The sequence below is a fragment of the Simochromis diagramma genome, unplaced genomic scaffold (genome assembly GCF_900408965.1).
Source record: "Simochromis diagramma unplaced genomic scaffold, fSimDia1.1 OVJJ01000331.1, whole genome shotgun sequence".
In the NCBI taxonomy this organism is placed as follows: Eukaryota; Metazoa; Chordata; class Actinopteri; order Cichliformes; family Cichlidae; genus Simochromis; species Simochromis diagramma.
Window position 1 is genome coordinate 448,888 of NW_024387127.1, and position 26,999 is coordinate 475,886.

The 26,999-nt window shown below is 41.0% G+C and overlaps 1 protein-coding gene across 1 annotated transcript; it reads left to right on the forward strand.

Moving 5' to 3' along the window:
• Positions 1-1,057: 1,057 nt before the first annotated feature.
• LOC120743416 (cytidine monophosphate-N-acetylneuraminic acid hydroxylase-like) lies at positions 1,058-25,367 on the forward strand. Its single transcript, XM_040047036.1, has 15 exons — positions 1,058-2,792; positions 9,010-9,220; positions 9,299-9,390; positions 17,834-17,943; positions 18,177-18,367; positions 19,081-19,161; positions 19,251-19,317; positions 19,454-19,535; positions 19,614-19,751; positions 19,948-20,083; positions 20,811-20,954; positions 21,453-21,627; positions 23,896-24,012; positions 24,186-24,301; positions 24,823-25,367. Exons 1-15 carry the CDS (start codon positions 2,624-2,626, stop codon positions 24,959-24,961), a joined length of 1,968 nt encoding a protein of 655 aa, XP_039902970.1. The 5' UTR covers positions 1,058-2,623; the 3' UTR covers positions 24,962-25,367.
• The last annotated feature ends 1,632 nt before the right edge of the window (positions 25,368-26,999 follow it).

Here is a 26,999-nt window from a genome sequence, read left to right on the forward strand (position 1 = left end):
CATAGCAAACACTTCACCTTGTACAAAAGTAAAGTCGCTTAACATAAATTGTATTGCATCATCAGTATTATGAAAATACATCTTCTGTAGAAATTTACATACCTTGTTGGGAGGAATAAGATCAAAATGTTCCCACACAGGGGAGGACATCCTCCTCTTCTTAGCTGGCTCCATTCTCTCCTGACTTTCTCTCCTCACTCTCATAAACCTCCAAACTGTCTCTAACTCTCACTAACCGCAACTCTCCATCAAACACCCACATTTTTGAATGAAGTCTGAGGGGTTTATATCGCTGTCATATCTCGCGGAAAAGTTCGAACCACTTCATGAACCAGTCACGTGGTACAGCCGGGCAGCGAGGCTTCGGACGTCATTTGAGCTCCTCCCATAAATTAAACAAGCCTCGATACGTGCATCGCGGAAACGCCCCCTCCATTACTCGACACAAGCTTCGAAGCATCGATACAGAACGTCACATCACTACTTTCTCCCTTCTACGCCACACGGCTCGCCTCGGCAGCCGTGACAGTACCTTTGTCAGGTTTCAGTTTGATTGCATCAAAGAAACAACAATCCAGTGCAGCAGTCTGCACGGCTTCTAACAGAAACAAGCACAGAGTCATTTATAGATTGTGTATGTGCATCAACCCTGTCCCTGTCATGGAAAGATGTGACTGATTAAAGCAACAGAGCGATGATGCATTTTTTTTAATGCATGGATAACCCAGAGCCTTATGCACCTTCCATGGTCACAGAACTAAAACAGAACCTGTACACAGGTAACGTGTGCTGTCAATGACATTTGTATTCACACTGAGCCAAAACAAGATGCTATCATGATCCTCCATTCAGACAGGACAGCCAATCACAGCATAAGCTGTGTGTGTGTGTGTGTGTGTGTGTGTGTGTGTGTGTGTGTGTGTGTGTGTGTGTGTGTGTGTTATTAGAACAAATGAGGAAACTGAAAACAAATTCAAGATTAACCCTCCTGTTATGTTGCGGGTCAGATTGACCCAGAACAGAAGAGATGCCCCACTCCCCCACTTCTCAGGTAACGACCTAATTTCCATATGAATTGATGCTAAAAGACTAGCCAATTTAGCTTCCACTTGGCTGACAGAGGGTTAGAAAGGCCTGGGACTTCCAGTGTGAATCAGCAGCAAAGGCAGGAACATCAACAACTTCTGGCGGGGGGAAACATGCCCACCAGCTAGATCATTACCAAGAATGAAGGAAACTCCTTCGATTGGTAATCGCTGGCGCACGGCGACTTTAACATAGCCCGACACTAACAGCAAATGCAGGTGTACCATATGCAGAGGGGCTTTGGTGACACTCATCTTTATTCCCCACACTAGTATGTCGGAACCACGGGATGTTTTTTCAGACAAAGGCAGCACGGACTCTAGTAAGAATGAGTGGTACGCACCCGTATCTCTAAGAATCGTGACTGGCACTTTATCATTTTCTTCACCCGTCAACGAAACAAAGCCGCGTGACACAAATGGTAGAAACTACGGATCAACGTCAGTTTTCGGGTTTTGTTCAGCCTCCATGCGCACCTTTGGCGAGCAAGTGGTTCTAATCAAACCCACACCTGCAGGAGATTCAGTGCCCCTCGCTTCTTTTCTTTTTAATACTGGACACGCAGCAATCAAATGTCCTGAGTCGTGACAATAAAAACATTCTCGACCGTTTGATTTAGCAATAAACGCTGATACATTTTTACGCACTGCTTTTGGTGACTTTTTTCGTTCAGAGAAATTTTCCTGAAACGAATTCTGTGCACAGAACACACTTATGTGCGTTAAAACAAACTCGTCAGCCAGGAGAGCCGCGTTAGTGAGAGACGACACCTTTTGTTCGTTTAAATAAGTCACGATGCGTTCCGGCAAACACTTTTTAAACTCCTCCAGCAAAATAAGAGTTTTCAACTCTTCCACGGTTTTAACTTTACATGAACAACACCATTTCTCAAACAACACATTCTTTTCTCGCGCAAACTCAAAAGTCTGGTTAGCAGTTTTTATTAAGATTCCTAAATTTCTGCCGATATGCTTCAGGGACAGGTTCATACGCCCGCAGCACAGTTTTCTTAAGAGTTTCATAATCTAATCTCTGCTCAACAGACAGGCTTGAACACACTTCCTGGGCTTTTCCCACAAGCTTACATTGGAGTAAGAGGGCCCAAAACTCTTTCGGCCACTTCAAAGCAGCGGCTATGCGCTCAAATGCACTAAAAGAGGAGTCTACCTCAGACTCGAAACGGGGGAACCAACTTGATGTGCTTACTTATGTCAAAACCAGCAGAAGAAGAAGCACTTGTGCTTGGTGACGTTGGGGAACCATTAGCTGAGCCCTTTTCAAGCTCAAGAGCTCTGATACGGAGATGCATAGCTTGCACTTCCAGCTCCCTGTTGCGGGTCTCCACCTCTCTTATGCGGAGCGTGAGGCCCAGATCCTCAGTGGACGTACCTTCACTGGATTCAGAAATCACGGAGGAGCACCTGCACACTCAAATTTACATATAATTACGACAACAGTCGTAACACATGACAAGCAACAGGGACGGGTAAACGGTGAGAGACAGCCAGTGTAGACAGCACATCTGGGCCTGCAGCATATGCGCTGGTGCCCTTTGATCCACCGTCTGCATCGGGAGGGAATAAGCGTCGAAGGCCTTTGGAAGGGGAGGGGGGATGACTGTATATCTCCGTGTGTGGTGGAGTTTGACCGAAGCAACTTCGTTCTAAGGTTCGTGAGAAGCATCTCTTTGAAAACAGTCTTTGACGGTGAGTTGAATAAAAGTCTGACTGATGTTAAAATGCTCTGAGAGGGACTTTAACAAGCTGCAGCACCTGATGGAGCTGATGTGTTCATGTGCGGTCATGCAGGGGGATGTATTGTGTGTACAGCATTCATTTCTAGTCTACCACTTACTCTAAAATTAAGTAGACGAATAAAACTCTGGTGTTCAGTCTGCTGCTAGTGTTAACATCTACACTCCACAAAGTGTTATTTGTGCAGTTTTACAAATGTTTTGAAACATCTGTAAGGTGTGAATAAACAGATTCATCAAAAAAAGTGATTCATTAAGAGCCGAGAATATTCTGCTGTTAATTATAATTTAGCTTTAGCTTGATTGGCGGCTTGAATTTGTGGCTCTGGCTCTCCTGACTGTGGTGAACACGGATAGTTTATAGTGCAGAACTTCGATCGGCCCTCTGCAACACTTCTCTTCTCTGCAGCCATGTTATGTAGATGTTCTTATGTGCTTGGCATCATTGGTGGGGATAGGTTAATCGGATGTTCCAAATTGTCACTAGGTGTAAATGTGCGATTGATTGGCCTGCGACAGACTGGCGACCTGTCCAGGGTGTACCCCCCCTCCTATGACAGCTGGAATAGGCTCCAGCGCCCCCCGCGACCCTGAAAAGGAGAAGCGGATGGATGGATGGTATCATTGGTCTTCATTTAGTAACAATGTGCTATTTGAGTTATTTGTTGATTGTGCCGTTGGGTTTTGAAATTTATTTGAGTTTTGGTCATTTTTTGTTTAATAATGTTAGAGCCTCTTTTCAGTTGCATTTATAAGTTTTGGTTAGCTTGTGTTTTGCACGGATTCCTTTTGGTCTCGACGTTCATGTTAATCACTCTGTCTGTCTATGGGTACATATTTCTTTAGCTTTTACAAACATGGGATTGTCATATATTTTATGGGAGTGTGTCATAAAGATAACGGTGTAATAAAACCCATTGATGCAGTCATCCTCACATGTATGAGAGACAGAGCTCACACTGTACCAATAAACTGTTTACCACAAGTGACCTTTGACATCCGCTCCATATTGACACTTGTTCAGGAACCGTTGATACCACATTTTAATACCTTAAGCATAATTTATTAATATCCAGTAATTTGGGGGAAGAATGTTATGGATATCTGAAATAACACAGATTTAGTTCCAACACAAATCTCTATCCTAATGAAGAAACACAAACAATCTTTTTGCTAGTTTTTATGTATGAACATAAAGCTGACAACATGTCGCAAAGATAACAAGCAGCACAAAGACATTTCAACGTTATCACCACAGTGGTTCCAGGCGGCAACGTGAAGAATTAGAGGCTACAAGTCTGACTCATCTTTGAATTTTCTTCCTCCTGAAATGTTCTGACTGCCGGTGCTGTGGTCAGCATGCACTCAGCGTCATCTTCACGCAGGGTTTCTGTGTAGCTTTGCCTTAGTACACTGTGCAGCTGAAGCACATCAGTATAACTGACAAAACACGATCCTTATGTTCAGTCATATCAACTCAACAGAGAAGGTCAGAATCCTGAAACTTTCCATCACACGGTAGTAGTAATTTACCTGTACTTTTTTTGCCCCCCCACCCCCGAGGGCATTTTCCCCCCCCTCCCCTAGCCCCCTCCGCGTCCATGTGCGTGTGCACGTGCGCGAGAACGGGCTTTTTGCACGTGCATGTGGGTCCAGGGGTCATATGAGTTCACATGTGTTTAATAGCGTATTATTTAATGAAACCATTATGTGTTTTAATTAAACTCTTTTTAAAGGATTGTATAGGTCTCAGAGTTCTGTTATTTAGACATGGATGATTTAATTGAACTACTTTAGGGGTATTTTAACTAGTTAGGAGCCTTTTGCATTTTCTTCAGTGCTATTTAGGAGCAAATAGTTTTCAAACAGAGGGCCGCAAATAACATGTATCCCTTTAGAAATAAACAGTGATACTTCTAAAAGTACATATTCACACTAGCGCTGTATCAACCTCAATGTGGCTTTAATGCAACTAGTCTTATAATTATCTACTAGTCTGCAACAGTTAGACTCGCTGATTACACATAGATGATTTAACTACTTTAGGGGCATTTCACTTTTCTAAAAGTTTCACAGGCCAATAATTTTAAATAGAGCACCGCAAACAACATGTATTCTTTTAGAAATAAACTGTGATACTTCTAAAAACACATATTCACACCTAGGCGCATTCTGTGACAGTTAGACAGAGGGGGTACAGTTAGGCTCCCAACAGTCTGTAAAAAAGGTATGAAGCAACAAAAGAGGAGCCCTTATCAAGAGTATCCCAGCCCATGCAACAGTTAGACTCGATGATTACACATAGCTGATCAGAGGGGGTGCAGTTAGGTGCCCAACAGTCTACAAAGCAACAAAAGATGCTCCTTATCAAGAGCATCTCAGCCCAAAGGTGTTTCTTCACAAACAGTTAATGGCTTTAATGCAACTAGTCTTATCATGTCAGAGGCCAACAGAAACCATGTCCAACAGAGTCTCCAAAGGCCTGCCACCTTTCTTCCTTACATCATGCTCTTTTATCTCTACATCTCAGAGGTCAACTGAAAGTAGCCCCACCTATATAAAAACACCCCATCAGACACACAGTATCTTCCACACTACTTCACAACTGCCGCAAGGTATAGCGTTTTAACTTTTTATTTTTTCACCTGAATGTGCGTTGGAGCCGACTTTGCTACCAGCACAGAGCGTTTCTGACAGTCGGGCGCTGCTTATACAATAGAGAAAAGCAACAATACAGAGTGTTTCTCTGCTCCAAGAAATCCGAGGGCCTTTCACAAGGTAAGCATGTCTGTTATACCCAGGGCATAAATGTCTGTATGTCAGTGCTGATTATTCAAACCCTGTTTAAAATGTGACACATATGTTGTCCAAAAACAATTCCTCTAAATTTGCAAAGTTACTGATTTAAAAAAAAAATATATTTTCGAATTTTTAGTTGCATGTCAAACATATGATAGACTCTTGAGCATATTCGTATAGCTAAATTCACAATGGTATAACCGTGCTAAATAAAAGGGGCCCAAGTACCAATGCACTCTAATCCACTCCGCTAAACTGTATGTTGATAAGTACATGAAGCGTACCTCTACCTCTACAGCTGAAAACAGTTTGTATCCGCACTCTGAGGGTCTGCTGAATTGTTTTAATGGCACTTTTTGACGAACAGCAGATGATGAAATCCTATTTATTGTAGAAACTGTCCCTAAGCTAATCCCCTGTCAGATGTAGTTGTGCAGTGTGGGGGAAAAGCAGGGCTTAGAGTTAAGGAACATAATCGTTTGTTTGTTAAGCCAACGATCAGCTGATGCACGCTGCTTTTTCAATATTCACTGTTATTTGTGGATCTAGCCAAAATGAATTCAGAGCTGTATAACAGATTTAAATCTACTACAGAATATGAAGCTAGTAAAACAAACCTAGGGTCTAACCTTGCAATATAAAGTTCCTCGAGGCCTCTGTTTCTGTGACTTGGTGGTACATAAATGAAACTGAACTAAAAACTGATAAAGAGAAGTGAATCAGCATCGTCACTTTCAGCCTGCCCTGCGACAGTCCAACACTGTGCATCACTGTAAACTAAACAGCAATACTGCAAACTAGCTGGTTTAGCACTAAACTGCTTAGTACACATTTTCATGCAACCTTTTAATAGCATGATTTTGACGGTGTTAACTACGAGAAGACTAGAGGAAATATTAGTTATATTAATGGAAACAAAAACACACTCCCTACACGCCTTTTTTTTCCTTTGTATTTTTTTTTATTTATTTTTCTGCTTTGCTTATTTCTATTTTCTTTCCTTTTTTTTTTTTTTTTTTTTTTTTTTTTTTCTTCTTTCATCCTTTTGTATGGATATTTTAGTTGGTTAAATACAGAAAAAAGAAAAATACATGTAGTGACAAATTGTTGAAGTTGGTGGTATTGTACAGTGATTCCTAAATGTCAATTAAAAAAATAAATAATAGCACAAAACCAGCTGAAGTATACTTCAATTTTGTAGTTTTGCTCCACAAAAGCTTAATCCAGCAACAGATCATGTATATATGAAATACCTGATTTAAAAACAAATAGAAATGATTATTAGGATGTGACAAATAAGATTTAATGTTCACAAAGTGTGACTTGCTGAGCAGTCTTATCTTTGAAAATAATATCTTCCTCTTCTGTCCTTTATTTCTTTCAGCCTCTGTCAGTGCGCCCCAGGGCAGCTGTGGCTACAACGTAGCTGCCGTCACCAGTGTGTGAATGTGTGTGTGAATGGGTGGATGACTGGATGTAGTGTAAAGTGCTTTGGGGTCCATAGGGACTGAGTAAAGCGCTATACAAATACAGGCTATTTACCATTCTTATATCATTCTTCATCTCTAGGTTGCCTGTGGAACTGTAGATAGTATTGTACTGCTAGCAGGCCTCGGTGTAACTGCAGGAGCAAATAGTTATCACGAAACAGCATTACAGGAAAAGGTGCAGCAGCATTATAGTAGAGTGTGCAAAACGTAGCACTATCTGCTGTCTAACACATTTTGGTAATTATAGACAAAAAGCAGAACTAGGTGATGAACTTGTTGTACGTCAAGACTCTGTATATAACCACTCACGCCATACAGGGATAAAGACAAGTGTAGCAAAGGAGACAGAATCAAAGTGTAGCACCATAAAGGAAGGATTGATTGTTAAAGATAGACGGAGATGTTTTGATCAAAAGTGTGTATGAAGGGTACAGGAACACAGAGTACCAAATAACAGGAAAAGTAGGCACTGAATTAGAAATTATAAAAAGTATAAATGTAAGAGATCAAGGGACTGTCCCCCGAATCTGCAGGCTTTTAAATGTTTTTAAATTTTATTTAATCACAACAAAAGCTGCCTCAAGGTGCTTTATATTGTAAAGTAGACCCTAAAATAACACATACAGAGAGAACTCGACAATCATATGACCCCCTATGAGCAAGCAGTTTGGCAACAGTAGGAAGGAAAAACTCCCCCAAGCTCTTAAATAATCAGGCCCCATCTTATCTTAATGACCTTGTAGTACCATATCACCCTATTAGAGCACTTCGCTCTCACACTGCAGGTCTTCAAACTTTCCTTTTTGCTAAAGCATATAGTTAGGGCTGGACCAGGTGATCCTGAATATGATTGCTAGGTTTTTCTCTGTATGTATTATTGTAGGGTCTGCCTTACAATATAAAGCGCCCTGAACTGACTGTTGTTGTGATTTGCTGTATAAATAAATTGAACTGAATTATTTCTGTTGACATTCCTTGAACAACCATACTGTATACAAAACCAAATGAATCATATATTAAAGTGTTTTTCAGCTTCGCTCTCAAATTGGTTGAAATATGGGTTCTTTCTTTCTTTTTAACTGTGTTAAAGTTTTATTCCTATTGATAAGGAGAAATTTGAGTGTCCGTAGAAAAAGAAAGGGACTAATGTTGGTAGAGAAAATTCTCAATGCAGATAACTGAACTGAAGTAGAGTATGAGATGTATTCGTTGAGCAATGTGCATAAAGAGATTTATAAATGTTTACATTCATTTGAAGAATTTCGACCTGAGCTCATATTGTAAACCAGACTTTTGTCCTCCATGTGTACATTGTTCTTTACCTCCTGAAGTTATGCCAGTGCGATTAGCTATCTCATATAGTTTATGGGAGTGTGTCATAAAGATGTAGTTGCCATAAAGAAGCAGCTAAAGGTCAGGTAAAGGTTAACATTACCAGAAACCAGGTCAGTTTGGACGACACCTTTGAAACTGTGAAAACTCACAAACAAATAACTAGTCAGGTAATACTAGCAACCCATTTTCATTGATTTGACCCTCACGGGTGGATTAAAAATCCATCTCAATAGAAATGTAGGTTAACTTGGTCCTCCAACAGCCTCACTGTACAAAACTTGCAGACTACTCCACACTACTGCTACACATGAGTACAGCTTTTGAGTCACTTTAGGAAAAGTAATCAAATCTGGGCTGAATAATGACATTTGGGCTTTTTTACTTGTACTTAATTATCAAGTTTGACCCCAACAGCATGTAAGGATTAATGCAACGTCCTTTTCAGTGTCTGAAGTCTGTCATTTGAATCAAACCTATTGTAAGATCCTTTGTGCTTGCATCAAATACTGTGAGTTAAAACTCTTCTTTTTGATTTTTAACATTTAGGTGCAATGGCCTCTCAAATAGCAAAGGTGTTGTTGTCATTGGATGCTGAAGCAGTCGGCTCGCTCAAAGAAGGAGTCAATTTCAAGAAAAGCCCAGAGGACGGCAAATGTTACATCATATTTAAGAGCAACAATGACTTGAAAGCATGCAAAAACCAGTGCAAGCATCAAGGTGGGCTGTTCGTCAAAGACGTTGAAGACCTGGATGCAATGTAAGAACAGGAACAGATTTCAGAGATTATCTGTGGTCGACGTTTGATTATAGCTGACAGAACTCTCTGTTCCCTCAGGACTGTAAAATGCACCAAACACAACTGGAAATTAAACGTGTCAACAATGAAATATGTGAACCCGCCCGACAGCTTCTTGCAGGATGAGCTCGGTAAGTTCTGTCTGCACAGTGCCATTTCCTGTATATTGATATGCCACTTCCTGCAATGTGAGATGTGGATCTGAAATCTAAATATGCAAACTACAAAGCTGCATTATGGGACGTGTGGTTAGCTTGTAACTATAGCTCCTGCCACAGTCGGCGCTAACAGTCAGAATAGCAACTACTTTCTAATTGTAATGCTAAATTGGCAGAGGGCCCCTTCTTTTTTTTTTTTTTTTTTTTTTTTTTTTTTTTATAAATTTTATTTTCAGTTACAGCAGCATGTTAACAACAAAACATTGAACATACAGTAGTTTGCTGTTCAGTATTTACAATACCCCAAAAGATAACAGAAACAGAGAAGGAAAAAACAAACAAACCAAAGAAACCCCTACAAAACAACAAAAAACAAACAAACAACAACAAACAAATATAAAAATAAAATGTATAAGGGACATTCAGCGTACAGTTAACTATGACAGTGATATAGAGATATGGCATCCGGTCATGATAAGGTGGTCATTTTAAATGTTTCCATGTACATCAGGAATGGCTGCCATGCCTTAAGAAATTTGGTGGTTGAACCTGCCAGTGTATATCTCATCTTTTCTAAATGTAAAAACCTCATGAGCTCCGCAAGCCACTGTTCATGTGTGGGAGGAGCTTCTTGCTTCCATCTTAAAAGTATAAGGCGCCTTGCGATAAGTGAAGCAAAGGCAATAGAATTCGAATAGCATTTTGGCAAAGTGATGTCTTGAGGTATCACCCCAAAGATAGCTGTTAGGGCAGAAGGATCATATTTAACATTATACATCTCTGACAGAGTGTTAAATATAGACACCCAATAGGTATGAAGATTGGGGCATGTCCAAAAGGTATGAAGGAGCGAACCTGTTTCTGCTTTACATCTGTTACACAGAGGGTCAGCTCCTGGATAGAACTTGGCTAACTTTTCCTTGGAGATATGTAATCGGTGTAGGACCTTAAATTGAAGGAGCCCATGCCTGGCACATATCGAAGAAGAGTGTACCCTCTGGAGAAAAGATTGCCAGAGCTCATCTGTTATAGTCATCCCAAGGTCTTTCTCCCACTGTGCTTTAAGGATGAAGAGAGAAGGAGATTGAAGATCTAATAGTATAGCATAGATTTCTTTAATCGCCCCTCTCTTATGAACGTTTATATTAATAATTTTATCCAAAGAAGTTTCCTCAGGTAGTTCCGGAAATGAAGGAAATCGACTCTTTACAAAGTGACGAATTTGTAAATAGCGGAAAAAATGTTGCCGAGGAACATTAAACTGCTTCAGGAGCTGCGTGAATGAGGCAAAAATCCCATCTACAAAAAGGTCTTTGATATTTCTAAGGCCATTACTTTCCCATAATTTAAAGGCAGCGTCCATCATGGAGGGTGGGAACATATGATTTGAGCAGATAGGTGCTTTAATTGACATTAAGTGTAACCCCAACCTTTTCCTACATTGCACCCAGATTCTGAGCGAGTCATACAACAAAGGGTTACGTTTATAGGTGTATAGTTCTAATGGGAGAGCTGAACTCAACAAAGCTGATAGGCAAATTTTGCCACAATTGGATGACTCAATTTGGAGCCAAGCTGGAGTCTCTGTAGTAACATTACTCATCCAGTACAGCATATTACGAATATTTGCTGCCCAATAATAAGACTGAAAGTTTGGCAAGGCTAATCCACCCATTGGCCTAGTCCTCTGCATGAAATCTTTCCGAATTCGTGGACTTTTGCCATTCCAAATAAATGCAGAGATATGCTTATTCAGTGTTATAAAATACTTATTGGGTAAGTAGCATGGGATACATTGAAATAAATAAAGGAACTTGGGTAGTATGTTCATTTTGATAGAATTGATGCGGCCAATTAATGACAGTGGTAAATTGTTCCATCTCTGAAGATCTGTCTCAGTATTTTTAAGCAGCGGGACAAAGTTTCTTTCATAAAGATCTTTGTATGAGTGGGTAACCTTAACCCCCAGATAGGTCACATACCCTGATTTAACGTTAAATTGAAAATCTGAAAATGAAATCTTTCTGGCTAGAGAGTTGACACAGAGAAGTTCACTTTTATGCAGGTTCAACTTGTAACCTGAAATATTACCAAAACATTCAAAAATGGCAAGAGCACGGGGAAGAGAGCATGAAGGCTCTGACATATACAGCAGGAGGTCGTCAGCATACAAGGATATTTTGTGCTCCTGGTCACCTCTGAAGATGCCCTTAATGCAACTGTCAGCTCGCAGTTTAATCGCCAGTGGTTCAATTGATAATGCAAAAAGAAGAGGGGATAAGGGACAACCTTGTCTCGTACCACGGAGAAGTGGGAAATAAGAAGAGAATAACGAATTTGTTCTAACACGTGCCATAGGTGAGGAGTAAAGTAACTGAATCCATGAAATGAAATTAGGGCCAAATCCAAATTTATGCAGAGTATAAAACAGATAATCCCACTCCACCCGGTCAAATGCCTTCTCAGCATCGAGTAATAAGGCAATTTCAGGGGTTGTAGTTGACTTGGTGTGTAATATGTTTAAAAACCTGCGCAGGTTGAAAAAACCATGCCTACCCTTCACGAAACCTGTCTGATCTGGAGAAATTAACAATGGTAGGTATTGCTCTAGCCTGAGAGCAAGTGTTTTTGACAGTATTTTTAAATCTACATTTAAGAGTGATATAGGACGATATGATGAACACTCTAATGGATCCTTATTTGGCTTCAATAGGAGTGAGATGGTCGCTTGTCGAAGCGTTAGGGGAAGACATTTTGAAACCAATGACTCAATGAACATGTCTCGTAATAAAGGTGATAAACTGTCTTTAAAGGTCTTGTAAAATTCAACCGGATACCCATCCGGACCCGGGGATTTGCCATTCTGCATTGAGCTAATCGCCAACTTAATTTCTTCCACCGTAATTTGCTCCTCCAATTGGTCTCTGAATGCCGAGGTTAAAGTCGGAACTGTCATTCCATCAAAAAAAGCCTCAAACAGTCCAGGCGTGTTTAAAGATTCAGAATCATAGAGACTGGAATAGAATATTTTGAAACTCTCATTTATTTTTTGTGGTGTAGTGGTGACATGTCCAGATTCAGTCCTAATTTCAGGGATTATACGAGTTGCTTCTGATTTACGAAGCTGATGTGCTAAAATTTTAGATGCTTTTTCTCCGTGCTCATACCATCTTCCTCTAGATTTAAGAATCATAGACTCTGACTGCTGGGTTGAGATTAAATTAAATTCAGTCTGTAACGTTAGTCTTTGTTTATACAAATCTGGAGAGGGGGTTGTAGAGTGTTGCTCATCCAATTGCGAAATAAGGTGTATCAATTCAGAAAGACGTTTCTGTTTCTGTTTTCTAGTATATGAACAGTATGATATAATATGGCCCCGTAAGAATGCTTTTAAGCTTTCCCAAACCGTACTATAGGCCATGCCAGGCGTAATGTTTGTTCTTATAAAGATATCAATTTGTTTGGAAAGATATTCCACAAACTCCTTATCTGACAAAGAAAGAGGATTGAGTCTCCAGGAGTACACAAAGGGTTCATCCGGGAAGCTGAGTTCCAAAACAAGTGGACTGTGATCAGATATTACTATGCTATTGTATTTACAAGTCTTGATATTGGGAAGCAATTTTTTGTCAACAAAAAAGTAGTCTATACGAGAATACGTTTGATCCACTGCAGAAAAAAAGGAATATTGTTTAGTTGAGGGGTAGAGAAATCGCCACGCATCAACAGCCCCATAGGTTTGTAAATATGACTGTAACACTAATGAGGATTTAGGGAGTGGAAGTCTTTTATCTGAGGAGCGATCTAGTACTGGATCCATAACAGTATTCATGTCCCCTCCAAGGATCAATTGGTGTGTATTGATCTGTGGAAGGGAATTAAGAAAGTCATTGAAAAAAGTTGAGTCATTCCAATTCGGAGCATATACGTTTGCTAAAATAAGTGAAGTATTAAACAGGGACCCTGTCACAACTACATAGCGACCATTTGGGTCAGCTATTGTGTGAGAGACTATAAACGGAGTATTCTTATTAATCAAAATTGCTGCACCTCTGGCTTTACCATTGAATTTGGAATGAAAAATTTGTCCAACCCAATTTCGTCTTAATCTGGCATGATCTGTATGCTTAAGGTGTGTTTCTTGAAGAAACGCTACATGTACTTTAAGATAAAGAAGATGAGAGAGCACCTTATTTCGTTTCACTAGGTGGTTCAATCCCTTCACATTCCAACTAATAAAGTTAACATGGCAGCCATTACTCACAGCAGTTGAAGTGTCATCAACAGAAGTCATCACCATATAAGTACATGATGAAAAAGGCGGTTCCAAACGCAAATATCAATCCTATCATGAGTGCACACTGAAATGTTGTTGTTAACAATAATCTGAGCAAATAATATACAACAAAAAAGAAGAAAAAAAAACAAAAGAAAAAGAAGTAGATAAGTCCCTCCCACCCACCTCCCCGTGTTCAGTGTTGTCCCCAAACGACACACACCAATTTCCCAAAGCTCCCCTGCTTCTATTAAGAGTCCCATTCACCTTATTCATAACCACAGCCCCACATGAGCAGAAGCATCTGAACTATGAATCACACATGTAGTCCAAAACACATTCAAATTAGAAAGTCACAAAGTCCAACACAATAGAGTAAAATAATTAAGAGAAGGAAAGAGAAAAACTCCCACGTCGCATTTACCCGTAACCGAAAAACGGACCTGTTTCAATTCTCATCGAAGCTGACCCCGGAGTCCCTTTTAAGTGACAAGTACTGGAATATATTTAACCTCCCAGGAAACAAGGGCAAACTCACCAACATCTGAGATTTCTAAATGAACATTGAACATGAAACTAAGCTAAACCAAAGATCGTCCGTTTATTGATTGACAAAAATATAGTCACGATGGTATGAAAGTCCCGGTGGTTCTTATGAAATGTCATTCGGGAGATGACTCAAACTTGGAGTCAATGAAATCTTTCACTGCTTTAGGAGAGTCGAATACCTGTGTTTCTCCATTAAACGAGATCCGAAGCCGGGCAGGATAAAGAAGACCGTAGCGAACTCCGTCTTTTTTCCGTAGTAGTCCCTTCACCTCGCTGAAAGCAGCCCGGCGTCTGGCCAGGTCGGCGCTGTAGTCAGGAAAGATGAAGATCTGCTTCCCTTGAAACTCCAGCCGGCCTTTCTGTCTGGCTAAGCGCTGTATCCGCTCCTTCTCCTGGTAGTAATGAATGCGAACAATGAACGGCCGCGGTCGCCCTCCCTCCGTGGGCAGCGCAACCGCCGCCCGGTGAGCTCTGTCTAGGATCGGAGCCTGCTCCAAACCGCCGGGACCAGTCAGTACAACGTGCAACAGATCAGCAACAAATTTAGTGGGATTCCCTTGTTCGGCTCCCTCCGGCACTCCTAATATACGCAAGTTGCATCGTCTTCCCCGATTCTCCAAGTCGTCAGTTTTCAGCAGCAACTTCTTGTATTGGTTACTCAGATCTGCGAAACATGTCTCCATAACTTCTAGCCGCTTGTCCAGATTATTCAAGCCTTCTTCGTGTTCGCCCAACTTCTCAGTACATTCGTCAAGAGTGGTTTGGATGGGCGAAATGGCTCGTTTAATTTCGTCCCGTAGGTTGTCATTTTCCTCTTGAATCACTTCTTTGACAATGTCGCGGAAAGCTAGCAGTGTCGCTGGGTCAACGGTAGTTTTGCTAGCGGTCCCTGAGCAGCTAGCCTGCACTCCTTTAGCAGACTGCTTAGGAGGCATGTCACTTCGAGATAAGGCAAAAAGACGGAAAGAACAACAGCTAAAACAATGCTGACTTTCTTAATAGAGCTTAAGAAATCTCTGAATTGGGCCACAATAGGTGAACCATAAAGTAATTTAACAGATAAATGGGACCTCGTGGTTTGCGCGTCTACTCCATAACGCGCCCCCTAGCGGACTCAGAGGGCCCCTTCTAATGAATAATTTGACAATTTGTGACTGCACTTGTTCTGATTAATCTGTGTAAAAAGGTATCTCTCTTCCATTTACTTGCATTATCTAAGAGTGTGGTGGTTGAATAAACTCTATCTATCTATCTCAGGTTTCCAGGAATTCAACAGTGGGCATAAATTGCTGTAAAGTACAGGGTGGGCCATTTATACACCGTAATAAGATGGGAATGGTTGGTGATATCAAAGTCCTGTTTGTGGCACATTAGTATATGTGAGGGGGCAAACTCCTCCAAATGGATGGTGGCCATTTAGAAGTCGGCCATCTTGGATACAACTTTTGTTTTTCCAATAGGAAGAGGGCCATGTGACACATCAAACTTATTGGTAATGTCACAAGAAAAACAATGGTGTGCTTTGGTCACCCACTGCTGTACTTGGCCCTGGAGTGTCCTCAGGGAGAGAGGAAATAAGGACAGGCGGCCTAATGGAAGGCCTCTGTCCCATCACCTCATCCATGAGGCCAAACCAGGGCCAAGCAGCAGCAGTGGGCTTCGCACTGACTCCCTCACCTGACCCTGGACACTTGCAATCCTAAAGGCAGAGGAAATCAGAAATGACAGACAAATATAAACAATACAACTTTTAGTAAATGTGCATTTATTAAATTTCATTCTTAAATTATCTTCTTGACAGCACACATTCTTTGTATCTTTTCTTTAAGTTGTCCCACTTCTTTTTGGCCTGCAAGGGGGTGACTTTCCCTTGCAGGCCCATCTTCTCGAGAATAGTCCTGATCGCACACAAAAAAATAAGAGAAGAGAGAAAACCATGACAACTGATAATCCCTAAATCCAAAAGTTTTCACAGCAGAACACAAGAGGAATATCGTCTGGACATCACAGGTTCTGTACAGAATGAGGGTTGTTGAAACCGTACTCAGATGAATATGTGTAAATTGATTTATTCGTGTGCCTCCATCCCACAGTCGCTGAATTTTTTACCCCAGTGAAGAGGTGATCGTTTTCTCCTCTAGTTTTAATGAAGTCTGCCGTTTGCTCTTTGGTGCCTATAAACATATCACAAAAAAGTGGATTGGGAAAAATGTAAGCGGCAATGAAAAACCGCGGGACCCACCATACAAGCTAGTTTACGGACACTTTTTATGAAGATTGTTTAAATAAATATTACAAGTCTATGCAAATTCACAACCCTAACAACATAACCGCTATAAAAATGTAACTTTTGTACCACCAGATTTTCATATACTTACATTTAAAAGTGTATTCGTCTCCCGGTTTATCTTTTTGTGCCGCCATCGTTACGTGAAGGAAGTTCTGTGCAATGAATTCTGGGCTGGTCAGCTATCGAGCTGGTGGGTAGCAGACGTCACCGAAAACGTCGAAGCACTTTTGCAAATATGCGATATCTTGACAAACCGAGCAGATATTTGATGTTTACACAGCTACATTCTTGCCTGAAAATATGCTAAAAGTTTATTTTGTGACCCAGAAAGATTAGTAAGAGTCATTTTAAAACTTAGTAGCGGCCGCCATTGTTGGAAACTGGAGTTTGGCTGGGCCGCGCTATGAATTCTGGGATATGGTGGGCCACAAAGGACACATCCTTCAAATTCGGGGAAAAGGAGGACTCATTTGTCGGCTGCATTCGGAGGAGTCTACGAATTTGGACAGCCTTCGGCGCGACGCTGTGACGTAATCGGTCTACAAATGCGGCCTCAGGAGGATGCAGCCCATGAATTTGGACACGACCATGGGTTCACCCACACTCCTGCTCTCTCACACAAACCTGCTTATGAATGTTTAATATAATCAAAGTTTGGTTTGCTCTCACCTTTCTTAAACTTGGTAAAAAGTGAATAATTCTTATTGACCCCAGTCTAAATCAAACAGTTCAGTTTCATCATTTATTGATAACAGAAATCTTCCTCTCAGGTTTGGAGTCTCTGAGTCAGCAGTGCTCTCTTCCTCACAGCACATACACTATCATCCAATCTGCCCATCGTCATCATCACAGTGTTAACCACCTGCAGAGCAGCTCTCTTCTCTGCAGTCGATCTCATAAATCTCTCACAGAGGACCTGTTCTTAAACAGCTCCTAACGTCATGTGCACACGGTACAGCACAGATTTGTCTGCTTCACTTATTTGTAGCACAGTGGTGCAGTGAACACACTGTCAAGACAAACAATCCAGTTTGAAGATAAAGCAGAATATAATTAATAATAATATTAATAGTAAAACCTCGTGTTGTTTAATTGAATCATATAAAATAGTAACTTACATAAATGATGTAACTCAGTAATAAGAAACATGGAAAAGGTGCTACAGTGAAGCTTGTATTAAATATTACTACTACTATGGATAGTAGTATGAAAAGCTCTATTTAAAGCATCGAGAATAACAGAATGATAATAATATAAATGCCATGTGAGGTCAACACCTGAGCTTGTTGTTGCACTTGCAGAGGTAGAAATGTTGGATGATGGGGGGCTTCAGTTGGTGGAGCTGAGCCCTGTTGACCCCTGGATGGCTGATCCTCGAGAGCCTCTGGAGCTCCAGGAAGGAGAAGTCAAAGTACGTTGATGTTACGCTTTAGATAACAAATATTTAACCCCAGTTTTTCAGACAACACTGTGCATACTACTGTGCTACTCTTATGAAACTGTTTGGCAAAATGATCTAAAACTTGAATGATCTAAGTAATAATAATAATAATCATCTCAAATGTTGTCAATCGTGAATGAACGAAGAGTGAAAAGTGCATCAGCTGTCTCCAAAGATGACATTTTCTTTGACCTTCCTCTCAGGTGACTTACCTAACCCACGCCTGCATGGAGCTACAGCTTGGTGAGAGAAGGTTCATGTTCGACCCCTGGTTAAAGGGTCCCGCGTTTGCCAGAGGGTGGTGGCTTCTCCATGAGCCTCCAGCAGATGCTCTGGACAGGCTTTGTGGTGCAGATCTCATCTACATCAGCCATATGCACTCAGACCACCTCAGGCAAGCTCTGCCAATGCTGCTAAATATACATACAAATAACTATTGCTGCTGATTTTATTTGAAGCAACTACACGATTCAGAGAAAACACAGTATGGTATCTACAAACTGCTCCAGCTGTTCGGTTCATCTGGACAGGAGCACACACTGTATACCATCATAGCAAAGGGAGGGGAAATGTTCTTAGAGTAAAGGCTGTAAAAGGACTCCACATATACAGGACTGTAATAACGACTCAGGATGGAGAAATATAATAAAACCAAGACCAGATTACTTTCTTTATGATGTTGTGATATGTAAAACCTTAGAAGTGATTGTGCACGTAACAGAATATTATTAGCAAAGACAAATAAAATCATGCAAATAGTTCTATTGAAAAGTATAGAATATAATTACAACTGTCACTGAGATTCAAAAATACATTTCCAGTTTGTTCCACTTTGTAGGATAACAAACCTTTAACATTACAGGATTTGTATTCCTGCAATTGTTTGTAATTAACAACAAGCTCATTCTGTGAAGAGCCATATGAAGAAAGAGGAGTGGCTCACGACTCCACACAGTCACTGTAAATGTCACTTCTGACTAGAAAAGAAACAAAAGCAGTTTTTGGAATATTAAATAAAAGTTTAGAATCTACAAAGAGTTTAACTTTTAGCCTTGGATACTGTTCATGTTGACACGGTGGCGTGCTGACGTGTTGTTTGCTTTGTAGCTATCCCACACTGAAGGTCTTGGCAGAAAGAAGGCCCGATGTCCCCATATATGTTGGTGACACATCCAGGCCTGTGTTTTGGTCAGTAATGACGTGGAGCTCAATCTTCCCCATAAATTACAGAGGAAATAAATCCGGTACAAAGTGAGTTTGTTCTTCTGCTGTGACAGGTATTTGAAGCAAAGCCAAGTGAAGCTGACCAACATTAAAGTCATTCCCTTTGGTGTTTGGCAAAATGTAAGTCACACCTCTAACATGTGGTCAAGAGTATTTACAATAAACATGTTTGGAAAATGTTGAATTGTAAAATGATTCAATTCATTTTGGGGGAAATATGATTATGAAGTAAAATGGCTCTTCCTGTCTCACTCAGATTGATGAACACCTGAGGTTCATGATCCTGATGGATGGTGTACATCCTGAAATGGACACCTGCATCATTGTTGACTACAAAGGTGTCATTTCAAATAATATTATTACTGATGCTGTGAAAATAAGTCTGATTAGGATATAAAACGCAGTTTTGATTGCAGGTCACATGATCCTCAACACTGTGGACTGCACCAGACCAAACGGAGGCAGGCTGCCACAGTATGTGGATGTGATGATGACAGACTTCGCTGGAGGAGCTTCTGGATTCCCAGTGACCTTCTATAGAGGGAAATACAGCGGTGAGCCTGAGCTAGGTTAGCTTAGTTAGCTTTTTGCTCCACCTGCACACAGCAGTGTCTAAGTTACAGTCTTTTGACAGACACATGTAGCTCTTTTAGCCACGTAGGAACTGACTTGTTTAACTCATATGTTGTGATCAACAGTGTCAAAGTGCACCAAACTGCTGAGATGAAGCAAATGTTGATGTGTTTCCAGATTCCTGGAAGGCAGAGTTTATCAAGAATGAGAGGAAGAAGCTGCTGAATTACAAAGCTACACTGGCGAAGTCCCTGCAGCCCAGGATCTACTGCCCATTCGCTGGATACTTTGTGGAGGCTCATCCGTCAGACAGGTAGAGTTTGTAACGAGGTTTGCACAGCACCAGAGATGCATCGATAAAGAGCACAAGGGTTGGAATGACTTTTATGTTCCCTGACAGGAAGAATCCTCACAACAAAGGTAGCTGATCTGATGCAGATAGATCCCAAGGTCAAAGCTGATGTGTAGTTCATCTGGGCAACTCCATCCAATAACTGATCAGAGTCTATATCTGGGATCCTCTTTGTATTTAGTGCCTATTTATCTGTATGAGCTACAGTTTATCTCTGCAACCACGACTCCACCTTCATGAGCTGCTCCTATTGTACTGAATTGTGTTTCTAACTGACAGTAGTTCAGTTTATCATTTGTTTAAAATGTTCTAGCAGGTGTTTTATTGTTTTAGCATTCTTCCAGTCTCCTGTTGCCACTGCTCCAACATTTTTTTAAACTTGTTGTTAGCATAAAACATTTAAACTAAAGTTTTATTCTCTGTTTGATGCAATACATTTGTGATGTTAATAAATAAGGATAAGATTAACATGATTTTGAGATTCTAGTATTATTTACATCATACACAGCATCCCAACTCTTCTGCAAACAGGGTTGTACGACACAGTCGTGGCCCAAACTTTGGACAGTGACGGGACTGCTAATGACTGTTAAGTTACAGATGTAGCATTTAAACAAACATGAGACCTAACTTGTTCTTTATGTGTCCTTTTACTTCTCTGTCTGTTTGTACTGTGTGTTGGGTGTAGATACATAAAGGATACTAATATCAAAAACAGTGCAGAGGACCTCAATGCACTCATTAATAAGCTGGCACCAGCAATCAAGACTTGGACACCGCAGCCAGGTGCTGTGCTGGACCTGGGCCTCGCTCTGAGAGACCCCACCAGCAGGTTGGAACAGCTCACATGTTTGTCTGTGTTTTCCATTCTTTGCCACTGTGGGAAAGAAAGAGACTCTTATTCCATCTGTGTAATACAACTACATAAACCACAGACACTTAAACAGTAATGTCAGTAGCTGAAAGGCCAGTGAATAAACAGATTAGTCTGATGGGAAAAAATCCTGCACGTCTGCACAGTCTGTAAAATTCAAAAGCTTTGGACAGTAGCTTCAGCCTGTCTTTTTCATCTTTATATAGTTTGTATGTGTGCAGTAACTGTATAAAATGACTTTTATTCTTACTGAGTTGCAACAAGCTACAGCCTCTCAATTAGCTCATGTCAATCAGAGCATCTGATCTGACTGCATGTCCATGTTATCTGCTGACATGTTATTACTTTGTTTCAACTGTTATCATCACTACAAACAGCACAAGACAACTTGTAAAAAAACTAAAATGATCATGTAAATAACACCCAGGTGCTAAATGAAATACTTTCTTTACATAGTGAGGCCATCATCAATCCACCAGCCAGTGCAAAACTCTACAAGGACAGCTGGGAGTTCGACTTGTATGTGAACGAGCTGAACAGTGCCATCAAGTCGGACATATTTAAACATCAGAGCTGGATCCAGTTTTATTACACGTGGGCTGGCTTTCAAAACTACAACCTTGTTGTGCGGGTAAATGTTCTCCTGCAGAGCTGTTTGACTCTTTTTTTTGTGTCAAGAACTGTTCTGCAGTCAACATCTGACCTTTGTCTGCATTTACTGTGTTCTCATGATTTTTTTTTTTTTTTTTTTTCCTACCTAAAAGCATTTCTCTGCTTATTGCTTCCAAAAACCAAATAAAACACATGAGCCTGCAAAAAAGGACTGTAAAAATATTTACTTTGTCCATTTTTATATGGTTGGGGGAGAAAGCATTAAGAAAAAAACTAAATAAAAACTATTGTGCGTCTTGAGATTGGACCGACAACCCGCTCAGAATGCGCCCTGCCTCCTGCCCCGTGAAAGCCAACATGAGCTGGACAATAAGATGGATGTTCAATAAGCAGAGATCATTAGAAAGAACATCAATGTACAGAATTCAATTAAGATATTTTGCCATCATAGTCTGAGGGCCCATCGCAGCAGAACGTAATCCCAGCAGTGACAGGGATTAGGGCAGGACCACCCCGGGAGTCTGAGTAGAGATGAAGGTGGAGGTTTGGATGGAGCTTGAGTAATATGGGAGAGGCTGAGATGGGGAGGAGGTGGGTTGCATGAAGACGACTGCAAGGGAAAATAACAGATGAGATTTAAAGTACGCGGAGCGGAGGATGATTGGCCTTAAAGACGATTGGACTAGACCAGTGATGTCACAATCAGGCTGTGACAGTGACATGAAGCTGAGATTAGCCCCAAAAACCTGGGAAGCAGACAGATGTATGACTAGTGTTGGGAAGGTTACTTTTAAAATGTATTCCATTACAGATTACATGCCCCAAAATGTATTCTGTAACGTATTCCGTTACGTTACTCAATGACAGTAACGTATTCTGAATACTTTGGATTACTTAATATATTATCATGCTTTTTACAACAACGTGAATGTACTATTGCTGTGTGATTTATTACTATTACTGAAGGTCCGCGACTCCGAACCGTAGTAAAGGGACCTCTGACTAATACGGCGGGGTCCCTGTCGGCTCGTAGCCGAAAAATAGCTTTACTTTGTTGTGTGGGTCAACTTTGCTTGCGAGAGACAGAGAGAGGCGTTGAAAGACTGCTCCAACGGAACTTATTGTTTTCGGAGGAAAACACGAACACGGTGTACAGTCGAGTCTTAATAGCTTACTTACAACTGGGCTCGTCAGGCTCTCTTCTTGGCTGCAGTGGTTATTATTATATTTACATGCTTCCAGCTCCCGTTTTTGCTAGATGACAACTCGTACCTTTCCACTCCCCTTTTTCTCCCTCCTCGCGCTCACAGACCCATAACGTGTATGGCAGTCCATTCTCCCTGCAACACGGACTACACTGCCCATGATGCTACATTCTTTAGAGCTATGCTTGTAGCATTCTGCCTGTTAGCTTAGCACAACAACAACAACAACAACGAAAAGGCGCTCGCTCACCCAGGAAACACACAGTCGCAGAGAGAGAGAGAGCGTCGCCCTGTAACCATGGCAACCGTAACGCTGCCGCCTGGAACAACAGAACGTAGCTGTCACACAAAACCCAAACAGTCCTGACCCGCGACAAAATGAAACAGGAAAGTACCGCAGTGTAATCCATTTATTTCAACAAAGTAACTGTATTCTGAATACCACCTTTTTAAACGGTAACTGTAACGGAATACAGTTACTCATATTTTGTATTTTAAATACGTAACGGTACATGTATTCCGTTACTCCCCAACACTGTGTATGACTAAAGATCTTCCGTACTGAACTTGTCCACCAAGCAGTGAGCAGTGTGATTATGAATGAAATCTTTTTTTTTTTTTTCATGCACATAGTAGTGATGTGTGCATAGTTTTACTTTCCGTTAACCTTGTAAACCATAAAATCCAATGAAAAATGTAGAACTTCAACAAAAATCAACAGAACTGAGACGTTTTCAGGCTAAGCTTCCTTGTAACTATGCTATGATAGAGACGGGCTTCCAGTGTTTTAAAGCACTAAATACGTGTTGTTGTTTTTTTACAGCTGAGCAGAAATTTTATTTTATATGTTTTTTAATAATTCCTTTCCCTCATGCTATAGCAGCCTCTGTAGTACCTGAGCAGAAGCTGATGATACGCGTGCAGGTAACATCCTGCAATGATGAAATCTAAAAAAACAAACAACTCTCTCTCTGCTCTGATCCCTCATCACCACCTCGCTTCCTTCTAGCTGTTAACGATCTCCTTCTCTCACTCGTTTTTCTTTTGCATTGCTGTCTCACTCAGAGTGTGTCTCCGTGTAGGTCATTGAAACAGACGACAAGTTTGAATGCATCACTGACGGTTATGACTATCTGGTGGACTTTCTGGATCTATCGTTCCCCACAAAGAGACCTGACAGAGAGCACGCCTACTTGGAGGTGAGTCCCTAAACAAACAGATAACAGGATGTGAATAATAGTGATTTCCTCATGACTCCCAGCGAATCGTGAGGAAATGATCACGTCTGCCATCTAACATCTGAAAAACTCCTGTTCTGCCTGGATACTTTATTTACATGCTGTTATGCTCATGCTGCTTCGTTTCATCGAAGATTAAAAACAGGATTGGAGTGATGAGGTACGTGGTGCTGCACGGCTGTCTGTGGGACGACCTGTACATCGGCTTTCAGAACCGCGTCAGCCGAGACCCAGACATCTACCACCACAAGTACAGACATTTAATCTCACGGATTCTTTGTCATGCTGTAAATTGTTCGAATAACTATGCTGCACTTTCAGTGTTTTTGAGCTAAACATGAAGACTTTCATTGATAAATATCTATACACACAGATTTATTTACACATATACACACATACATACACATATCTGATTATACACACAGATCAAAATACACAATACTATTTAGCAAAATATAATTTTGATGTATTTTACTTTATGTAGGAGGAGCACTCAGACACACATGTTGTTACAGCATGTTTATTTTGTTAAGAATATTCATTGCCATTTTCAAGCCTAATAACTCTTAGCTTAGCTATCACAACCATGTAATGTTGTAAATGGGAAATCCTTGATGCTGCTCTTTTTTGACTGACTTCATAATTACCTGCATGTGATGTATTTAGGGTCCGTGTCAGTTACAGCTAAAGAACAGTAACTTAGGCTACATCCACAGGGACACTGTGCTACTGTGAATGTATGAACTTTAATCACCTCGTGTTGGCCTCTAGGTTCTGGAAGCACTTCCAAGCAGAGCTGCCACTTTGCAGGCCAGACTGGGAACAGTTCCGAAAACAGGTCTTCACCATCGATGAGTCGACCATACCTCTCAGTGATACAGGGATGGGAAATAACTGTGCCCTGTCCTGAATTGATTCTGGTTTGATTCTGGATTTGTAAAGATCCAGTTACTGATTTCCTGATTTGATGTAATGCATATTAACTATGCAGTTCCAATTGGGCCTAGGTCACCGCTTTACATTAATGAGATAGCAAAGTAATCAATCAGATGGCTGTCAGGTAAGGAACTCAGCTCAGGGTCATCAGTCTTTAATAGACAAAACACTGATTTTGCACATTTAATCATCTTTCAGATCAGGAAAATTGTTTACAATCAATTTCTGTGAAGTATAAATCTATGTTTTTACCTTAACAATGCTATGTAATTGATGGTAATAGAAATGACATCTATTTTGCTATTAATGTGCGTACTCACCTGAACCACAGAACATGCTGATTCAATAACTTCTGAAAAATAGGAAGCACATGAGTTGCATGAATACAAGAAACAAGGATGGCTACTAAGCTATGGCGTTATTTTTGTGCCACTATTCTGAGCGCACGTAAAAAAAATTGCAAGTGCAAGTGTTGCATTTTGAGGAGAAATTTATTAAGCTTGATCATCTGTTGTTGGAATTTATTTAATATTAATTTCTAGTATCAGCTGATGTTTGCTGGAGCCACAGCTGTAAAGCTGCTGGTCATGATATCGGTTTGGATATGTAGTGAGAGGGAAACATGAAGGTGATCCAGATCATACATATACCAACAAGACAGTGTACATCACTGTCACAGCAGTGTTTGTTTTCATTCAAAGGCTTTATGGTTTTTCCTATAATACCTGGTGGGCCAGTCTCAATGCCCGGGCCAATTTTTTGTCCCAGTCCGGCCCTGGCTGACCAGTAGACTTGTAGTTGACACCGCCTAAACCAAGACCAGAGGATACTGAGACCAAGACAAAGTCGAGACGAGACCAAGACAAAAAAGTCTTTAAACTGCAGCCAGATGCTGCTTCGTATGATATTGATAATGATATTATCCTATATCCTCGCATGTGATTGGCCACAATACGGAGGGATTGGAGCATAGCTGAGCCACTGTGTGAGAGCTGAGCAGCAAAAGGAAATTAAGTGAGGAGCGGCTCTCACTCAATGGGAGTCGACTCTGATTCACTACAAAGCGCTCTGTAAGCACGGCTCTTAGAATCAGAATCAGAATACTTTATTAATCCCGAAGGAAAAAGGAAAATATAATAGAGCTGATGCTTTTGCGCACGACACATTATCGCACGTTACGTTGTGTGTCATGGATGCTGTTGACTCCAAATCTCCCGACCACTATGTTATGGCGTTATTTTTGTGGCACTATTCTGAGCGCACGTAAAAAAAAGTTTGCAGGTGCAAGTGTGGCATTTTGAGGAGAAATTTATTTTGACCGAAGAAAAGCTAAATTTGAGATGATGAGATGAGTCTTTATTTGTCAGTTGCAGGTCTTTTGCCCACAACCGAGATGACAGACCTTGCCGACCGTACATACAATACACAAACATCACATTGGGGAGACAGGTCAGGCCAGGTAGCGAGGATAAAAACATCGAAATGTGTAACACAGAAGGATAATACAGGAATGCACAGATATCAACACACCACAGCACAATAAACACAGACAGCAACATGGGAAAGAGTTCCAGTGTGTACATCTGATCTGGGACCGCTGCAATCTTCGACTGCGCCTCCAGCTGACCCGATGTCCACATCAGAGGGGAGGTAAGCGTTGGAGGTGGCGTTGGATCCGGGGTAGGGAGGGTGATGCGTCAGTGAGTGCTTATCAGTATCAGTAGATGTATGTGTGTGCGTGTCCATAGTACGTACGTACGTACACACACACACACACACACACACACACACACACACACACACACACACAACAGCAGTCCCTCTCGCTCAGTTTTTGCATTTGCGCTCGCTCGCAATGTGTTGCTCGCGCTCTCAACATTTCTGCCTGTGCGCGCTCAACTCTTTCTCTACACCGTTATATTTGTGCCACAAAACCAGCCAATCACAGACTTGGATGCAAAAAAAAATCTGATTTTTGCCAGGGCTCTAGACTAACTTTTTGCCAGTTAGGC

Coding starts and splice junctions, on each gene's coding strand:
- LOC120743416 (XM_040047036.1), top strand. CDS start 2,624: ATGCGCTGGTGCCCTTTGATCCACCGTCTGCATCGGGAGGGAATAAGC. Junction 9,221..9,298: donor GTTGAAGACCTGGATGCAAT/GTAAGAACAGGA, acceptor CTGTTCCCTCAG/GACTGTAAAATGCACCAAAC. Junction 19,318..19,453: donor CCTTTGGTGTTTGGCAAAAT/GTAAGTCACACC, acceptor TGTCTCACTCAG/ATTGATGAACACCTGAGGTT.